The sequence below is a fragment of the Salmo trutta genome, chromosome 31 (assembly GCF_901001165.1).
Source record: "Salmo trutta chromosome 31, fSalTru1.1, whole genome shotgun sequence".
Lineage (NCBI taxonomy): Eukaryota > Metazoa > Chordata > Actinopteri > Salmoniformes > Salmonidae > Salmo > Salmo trutta.
The window spans coordinates 9296394-9304252 of NC_042987.1; the positions used below are offsets into that span (position 1 = coordinate 9296394).

Genomic DNA, 7859 nt, shown 5'->3' on the forward strand with positions numbered 1-7859 from the left:
CACTGCAAACAACACCATCATCATCCAGACTAAACTCACTTCACTGCAAACAACAGCGTCATCATCCAGACTAAACTCACTTCACTGCAAACAACACCGTCATCATCCAGACTAAACTCACTTCACTGCAAACAACACCGTCATCATCCAGACTAAACTCACTTCACTGCAAACAACACCATCATCATCCAGACTAAACTCACTTCACTGCAAACAACACCTTCATCATCCAGACTAAACTCACTTCACTGCAAACAACACCGTCATCATCCAGACTAAACTCACTTCACTGCAAACAACACCGTCATCATCCAGACTAAACTCACTTCAATGGAGCCGCTCATGAAAGGCTAAACATGTAATGCCATGATGTTGTATAACAAACTTGACACTTGATCTATAAATGTAGAAGATTATGATCAGGTCAATGAGTGGAATAAATAAATACAAAGATAAATCATCAGACTGCCAAACAGTAGCTTTTACATATCAATGCGGCTGGTGCTTAAGGGCCACAGGCTCGGATGGATAAGGACTGTATGTGTGTGAGACTGAGAGAGAGAGAGAGACAGAGAGAGAGATTGTCAATAGGAGGTATAGCGCAGCACGCGCAAGCGTATAGAAAGCTTTGTTCTAACACCTTACGGAGTAAAGGCTGCTCCAGCCACACACACGCCACGAAATCCAGAACATTTACAAACATTCATTCACTACTGAATAATAGTCTGATTACGTCAGAAGTCCGTTTTCAGAACGTATCAAACAACTGGGAAACTGGACAGTCAAGTCATAACGGATGAGTTATAACGCACCCACATAACGCATGAACACCACCACATTGCCAAACCACAAAGTCCACAGGAATGATCAAATGTCTCAGACTACCCTTATAGAGTTTCAGCTACTGTATATGTTTCAATCTCTCCAAACCATCTCCTACTCTGACATCCACGCCACCTTTAAAAAAAAGGCCGCGTCCCTGGGTGTCGAGCTGCTAGAGTCTCTAAAGTAGTTACTTACGAGTGTAGTAATTTGTGAGGAAATGGTCTGCTCTAATTTTGAGCTGAGCATCGACGTTAATACAATAACGTAGTGAGAGGCTCGGCAGCAACTTGACACATTCATGTAATTGCTATCTTACTCCTGATTTGCACGACTGCTGTAGCCTAGATAGAACAGTAGCCCTGGACTACTTGAACAATTGTGCCACTATTACTAGGAATAATATCAGTATCATTATCAAATCCTATAAAAGTTGAATGCGTCTAAAATGTCAAACGGGTATCCAACCATTGACAATAGGCCTACAAGAACAAGCTATAAGTTGTGCTTCTGACGCGAAAGGATTGCTCCTGCGTAAAGCATATTGCCTCCACATCTCCACAGCATTGCCTCGGTGCTATACAATGTACTTCGAGCAGAAAACACTTGAACAGTTTCCCATGCCTACTCCATCTGGCCCATGATTCATTCTGACCACACGGTCAGAGCACTTTAACAGAGAGACTACGGTTCCGTCCACCGCGGAGTGACAACAACCTCCGCGGTTCACCTCACAGCGAATCACGAAGTCAAAACCGTTACAATCATTAAACACTCTCTTACCTTCATTCTCCGGGTAATTCCGTAAGCCTTCACATGGTGCGAATTCGTGAAGAAGAAAAGGTGAGAAAAGCAAAAGGGATGGATAGATCCAAAGGAAGAGTAGTGCCATTTTTCAGGCTGCGCTGCGCGCTCGCTGCATCCCTGTTCGTGTGGAGTTGGTGAGCGAGCCCTCGCGAATGAGTGGATGAGAGCAGAGAAGGAAAAGAGAGAGAGAGAGAGCGAGAGAAGGGAAAGAGGAGGAGACGGGAAGGAGGGTCCAGCGCAAGCCAAGCGCTGTCAATCTCGGGCGAGCCGGGTGGTGTGGAAACGCGAGACCTCGCGCTGTCGCGACACACACACACACACACACACACACACACACAGACACACACCGACACACACGCTATTCTGAGGACACACGCGGGCCTGCGACCTTTATCACTGCGCCTCTGAGGTTTGGAGAACGGTGCACATGGATACAGAAGGTTTTTTATCCAAGGGTATCTCAAGATTCAGACTGAAAGTGAGTTGTATCTGCTGATGGTTGTCCAGCGGTCAAAGGTCTATTTCATTGTGTTGAATGGGCATTTATTAAAGATTGATGCGATAGTTGGGGGGGCTCAACAAATGGCCTACAGGGAAACGGCCTGTGTCAAGCTCACCATTGTAGTAGGTCTGCTCTACGTTCAAAGAATGACAGCAGCTACAGGCAACAGCTCTCAGAACAACCCCGTTTCATGGATTCCGGATTCAAATCCAATGCTTGTATGGAGATGTATTTTGGTTGGAATGTGTGTGTTGCGCTGTGATAAGACGTGTGTGTGTGTGTCTGACTGTCGGTATGTTTTTGGGGGTCTAAATGAATAAATCATGGTTCCTGCCTGTCATATTAAATGCGTGTGTGAAGAGGGGGGAAGGGGGGGAGAGCGCGCAAGGTCAACCTCAATCTTCTGCTTTTTAACACACCAGACCGAAACAGCGGGCAGGGAATTCAGCACCACGGAGAGAGCACAAGCATTTTAACAAGACAGATGTACCCCTCTCGCTTTGCTTCCCTTGTGTGTATGTGTTCTTTCTGTTTCGGTAAACCTACTAAATTGATGTCAAACCCCCCAGTTAATTCCTTATTAGAACCTCCATCCATTGTGTCCGCAACATCCAACCCACACGCCTCAATCACACCGAGAGCATCATTGCATAACATCGTACGCAGCATCATCTGAATATGTGTGCAACAAAAGTTCCAACATTCACTTTCTGTTACCATTTCTGTCAAGCCGTCTACGCATAGAATATGATGCATAACACTGTAGTTGTGATCGAGGCTTTAGGCAACCAACTACACAAGAAGTACATTCATTTCCAATGGAACGCTGCGTTTGCCTTGCAGCATTGCGTTGCAGAGGCAGTTGCAATGCGTTCTGTGTGGTCAAATTGTATGAGTGGACTTGACAGAAATAGTAGCAAAAGGTGACTGTTGAACTTTTGTTGCACACATATCTACCAATATTCACCTTCTGCCATTTCTGTCAAGCCAGTAGTCTACACATACAATTTGATCCATATTTTGATACATCCATTTTATGCACCACACAGAACGCACTGCAACTGCCTCTGCAATGCAATGCTGTATGTGCGATCAAGGTGTTACGATTTAATTTTGCTGGATGTCTAGCCTTATTTTCCGTACTTGACTGCACGTGGTTCGCTTTTCAACTCGCTAAAAGCTAGCTAGTTGGAGTGTGTGTGTGTACACCAGTTGAAAATATTAAACGCATGCGTACCGCAGCATTTCGGGAACACCAGAATTACATACATTTCCAATTAAACACTGTGTTTGCCTTGCAGCATTGCGTTGCAGAGGCAGTTGCAGTGCGTTCGGTGAGGTGCATAAGTTGTATTTCTCAAACCTATGCCTCAAACTGTATGCCTCAAACTGTATGCGTAGACGGATTGACAGAAATGGTAGCAGTAGGTGAATGTTGAACTTTTCTCGCACACAAATCCAGATTAGAGGTCGGCCGATTAATCTGCATGGCTGATTAATTAGGGCCGATTTCAAGTTTTCATAACAATCGGTAATCGTCATTTTTGGATGCCGATTATGGCCGATTACATTGCACTCCACGAGGAGACTGCATGGCAGGCTGACTACCTGTTACGTGAGTGCAGCAAGGAGCCAAGGTAAGTTGCTAGCTAGCATTAAACGTATCTTATAAAAAACAATCAACCTTAACATAATCACTAGTTAACTACACATGGTTGATGATATTACTAGGTTAACTAGCTTGTCCTGAGTTGCATATAATCAATGTGTTGCCTGTTAATTTATCATCGAATCACAGCCTACTTCGCCAAACGGGTGATGATTTAACAAAAGCGGATTCGCGAAAAAAGCACAATCGTTGCACCAGTGTACCTAACCATGAACATCAATGCCTTTCTTAAAATCAATACTCAAGTATATTTTTTTAAACCTGCATATTTAGTTAAAATAAATTAATGTTAGCAGGCAATATTAATTAGGGAAATTGTGTCACTTCTCTTGCGTTCCAGTGCAAGCAGAATCAGGGTATATGCAGCAGTTTGGGCCGCCTGGCTAGTTGCGAGCTGTGTGAAGACCCTTTCTTCCTAACAAAGACCGTAATTCATTTGCCAGACCTGACATCTTTTCACTCCCTCCTCTCCACATTTTCTTCCTCTGTTTCTGCTGCTAAAGCCACTTTCTACCACTCTAAATTCCAAGCATCTGCCTCTAACCCTAGGAAGCTCTTTGCCACCTTCTCCTCCCTCCTGAATCCCCCCCCCCTCCTCCCTCTCTGCGGACGTCGTTGTCAACCATTTTGAAAAGAAGGTTGACGACATCCGATCCTCGTTTGTTAAGTAAAACGACACCGCTGGTCCTGCTCACATTGCCCTACCCTATGCTTTGACCTCTTTCTTCCCTCTCTCTCCAGATGAAATCTTTCGACTTGTGACGGCCGGCCGCCCAACAACCTGCCCGCTTGACCCTATCCCCTCTCTTCTCCAGACCATTTCCGGAGACCTTCTCCCTTACCTCACCTCGCTCATCAACTCATCCTTGACCGCTGGCTACGTCCCTTCCGTCTTCAAGAGAGCGAGAGTTGCACCCCTTCTCAAAAAACCTACACTCGATTCCTGCGATGTCAACAACTAAAGACCAGTATCCCTTCTTTCTTTCCTCTCCAAAACTCTTGAGCGTGCCGCCCTTGGCCAGCTCTCTTGCTATCTCTCTCAGAATGACCTTCTTGATCCAAATCAGTCAGGTTTCAAGACTGGTCATTCAACTGAGACTGCTCTTCTCTGTGTCACGGAGGCTCTCCGCACTGCTAAAGCTAACTCTCTCTTCTCTGCTCTCATCCTTCTAGACCTATCTGCTGCCTTTGATACTGTGAACCATCAGATCCTCCTCTCCACCCTCTCCGAGTTGGGCATCTCCGGCGCGGCTCACTCTTGGATTGCGTCCTACCTGACAGGTCACTCCTACCAGGTGGCATGGCGAGAATCCGTCTCCACACCACGTGCTCTCACCACTGGTGTCCCCCAGGGCTCAGTTCTAGGCCCTCTCCTATTGTCGCTATACACCAAGTCACTTGGCTCTGTCATATCCTCACATGGTCTCTCCTATCATTGCTACGCAGACGACACACAATTAATCTTCTCCTTTCCCCCTTCTGATAACCAGGTGGCGAATCGCATCTCTGCATGTCTGGCAGACATATCAGTGTGGATGACGGATCACCACCTCAAGCTGAACCTCGGCAAGACGGAGCTGCTCTTCCTCCCGGGGAAGGACTGCCCATTCCATGATCTCACCATCACGGTTGACAACTCCATTGTGTCCTCCTCCCAGAGTGCTAAGAGCCTTGGCGTGTCCCTGGACAACACCCTGTCGTTCTCCGCTAACATCAAGGCGGTGACCCGATCCTGTAGGTTCATGCTCTACAACATTCGCAGAGTACGACCCTGCCTCACACAGGAAGCGGCGCAGGTCCTAATCCAGGCACTTGTCATCTCCCGTCTGGATTACTGCAACTCGCTGTTGGCGGGGCTCCCTGCCTGTGTCATCAAACTCCTACAACTCATCCAGAACGCCGCAGCCCGTCTGGTGTTCAACCTTCCCAAGTTCTCTCACGTCACCCCGCTCCTCCGCACACTCCACTGGCTTCCAGTTGAAGCTCGCATCTGCTACAAGACCATGGTGCTTGCCTACGGAGCTGTGAGGGGAACGGCACCTCCGTTCAGTCCCTACACCCAAAGAAGGGCACTGCGTTCATCCACCTCTGGCCTGCTCGCCTCCCTACCTCTGCGGAAGCACAGTTCCCGCTCAGCCCAGTCAAAACTGTTCGCTGCTCTGGCACCCCAATGGTGGAACAAGCTCCCTCACGACGCCAGGACAGAGTCAATCACCACCTTCCGGAGACACCTGAAACCCCACCTCTTTAAGGAATACCTGGGATAGGATTAAGGAATCCTTCTAACCCCCCCAAAAAAGATATAGATGTACTATTGTAAAGTGGTTGTTCCACTGGATATCATAAGGTGAATGCACCAATTTGTAAGTCGCTCTGGATAAGAGCGTCTGCTAAATGACGTAAATGTAAATGTAAATGGAATGTAAATATTGAAATATTGAAGACTCATGAGGTTAACCTCTACGGGCCACGGGGGCAGTATTGAGAATTTTGAAAGAAATATGTGCCCATTTTTAACTGCCTCCTACACCAACTCAGAAGCTAGGATATGCATATTATTAACACATTCGGATAGAAAACACTCTGAATTTTCTAAAACAGTTTGAATGGTGTCTGTAAGTATAACAAAACTCATATTGCAGGCAAAAACCTGTGAAAAATAGATTAAAAAAATGAGAATTTTGTGACTGTACTATTTAGTGTCATTGTTTTAAAGATACCACAGTGAGAAAGGATTCAGTTCGCAACTCCTACTGCTTCCACTAGATGTCAACGATCTTTAGAAAGTTGTTGGAAGCATCTGTCATGAATACAGACCGAATTAGAAAGCTTACAAGTTGACACGTCATCACTTCATTTTTTGCGCCTGCGCATGAATCTGAGAAGAGTGCCTTTGTCATTATCGTTTATTCTAGACACTTGATAGGTTGTGTGAAAATATTACTGATGTTTACTGATGTTTCACGTTAAAAATGGAACAAAAGATTAGTGCTAAACAACGTTTGACATGTTTAAACAAACGTAAATAGATTATTTACTAGGTTTTCTTTAGCTTTTCGACGTGACTTTACACTGCCCACCTCATTTTGTGGGAGCCTACTGAACGCTAACTATTTGGACATAAATTATGAACTTTGTCAAAAGAAACCACATTTGTTCTGGACCTGGGATCTCTGGCAGCGCCTTCTGATGGAGATAATCAAAGGTAAGGGGATATTTAGAATGTTATTATCGATATTAGATGATGCTAATGCTAACGGTATAGCTTAGCTTAGCTTAGCATATAGCTTATTGTTGTTAGCATAGTACCCAGTTTATGCAAAATGTGATTTCCCAGTAAAGTTATTTTGAGATCTGGCCATTCGGTAGCAATTACGAGATGATAATATATTATTCTTTGAATGACAATATTATAATTTACCAATGTTTTCGAATAGTAATTCCGTGATTTGTAATGCTGGATTCACTGGGTGCATTCGAGCCGAAAAAAATTCTGAATTTCACCGCGACTGTAAATGCTGTTTTTGGATATAAATATGAACTTGATGGAACTAAAAATGCATGTATTGTATAACATAATGTCCTATGAGTGTCATCTGATGCAGATTGTCAAAGGTAAGTGCATAATTCTAGCTAGTTTTCTGTCTGTTGATGCCCTTCTTTGAATTGGCTAAACATTACACGCAGCTATTGTCAATGTACTCTCCTCACATAACCTAACTTTATGCATTCTCCGTAATGCCTCTGAAAATCGGACAGCGTGGTTAGATTTAGGAGATATATCTTTCAAATGGAGGAAAATAGTTGATTATTTGATTTTTTGAAATGATTACTCTTGCAGTTTTGAATTCCCCGCCATGGTCACATGACAATGAATCCCAATACCGGGATAAGATCGGGATAAGATCCTCAGGCACATATTGCACTTTTACTTTCTTCTCCAACACTGTGTTTTTGCATTATTTAAACCAAATTGAACATGTTTCATTATTCATTTGAGACTAAACTGATATTATTTGTGTATTATATTAAGTTAAAATAAAAGTGTTCATTCAGTAT

The 7859-nt window shown here is 44.4% G+C and overlaps 1 protein-coding gene across 2 annotated transcripts in view; it reads right to left on the reverse strand.

Annotated features, from left to right (window-relative positions):
* The window catches only part of epha4b (eph receptor A4b), a 128715-nt gene extending 126900 nt beyond the window's left edge, over positions 1-1815 (reverse strand). For both annotated transcript variants that reach the window (XM_029725073.1, XM_029725072.1), the window contains exon 1: positions 1606-1815. In XM_029725073.1, the coding sequence (XP_029580933.1) occupies positions 1606-1714 (109 nt within the window). In that variant the 5' untranslated portion in view covers positions 1715-1815. The remainder of the gene's footprint in view (positions 1-1605) is intronic.
* Positions 1816-7859: the final 6044 nt, after the last annotated feature.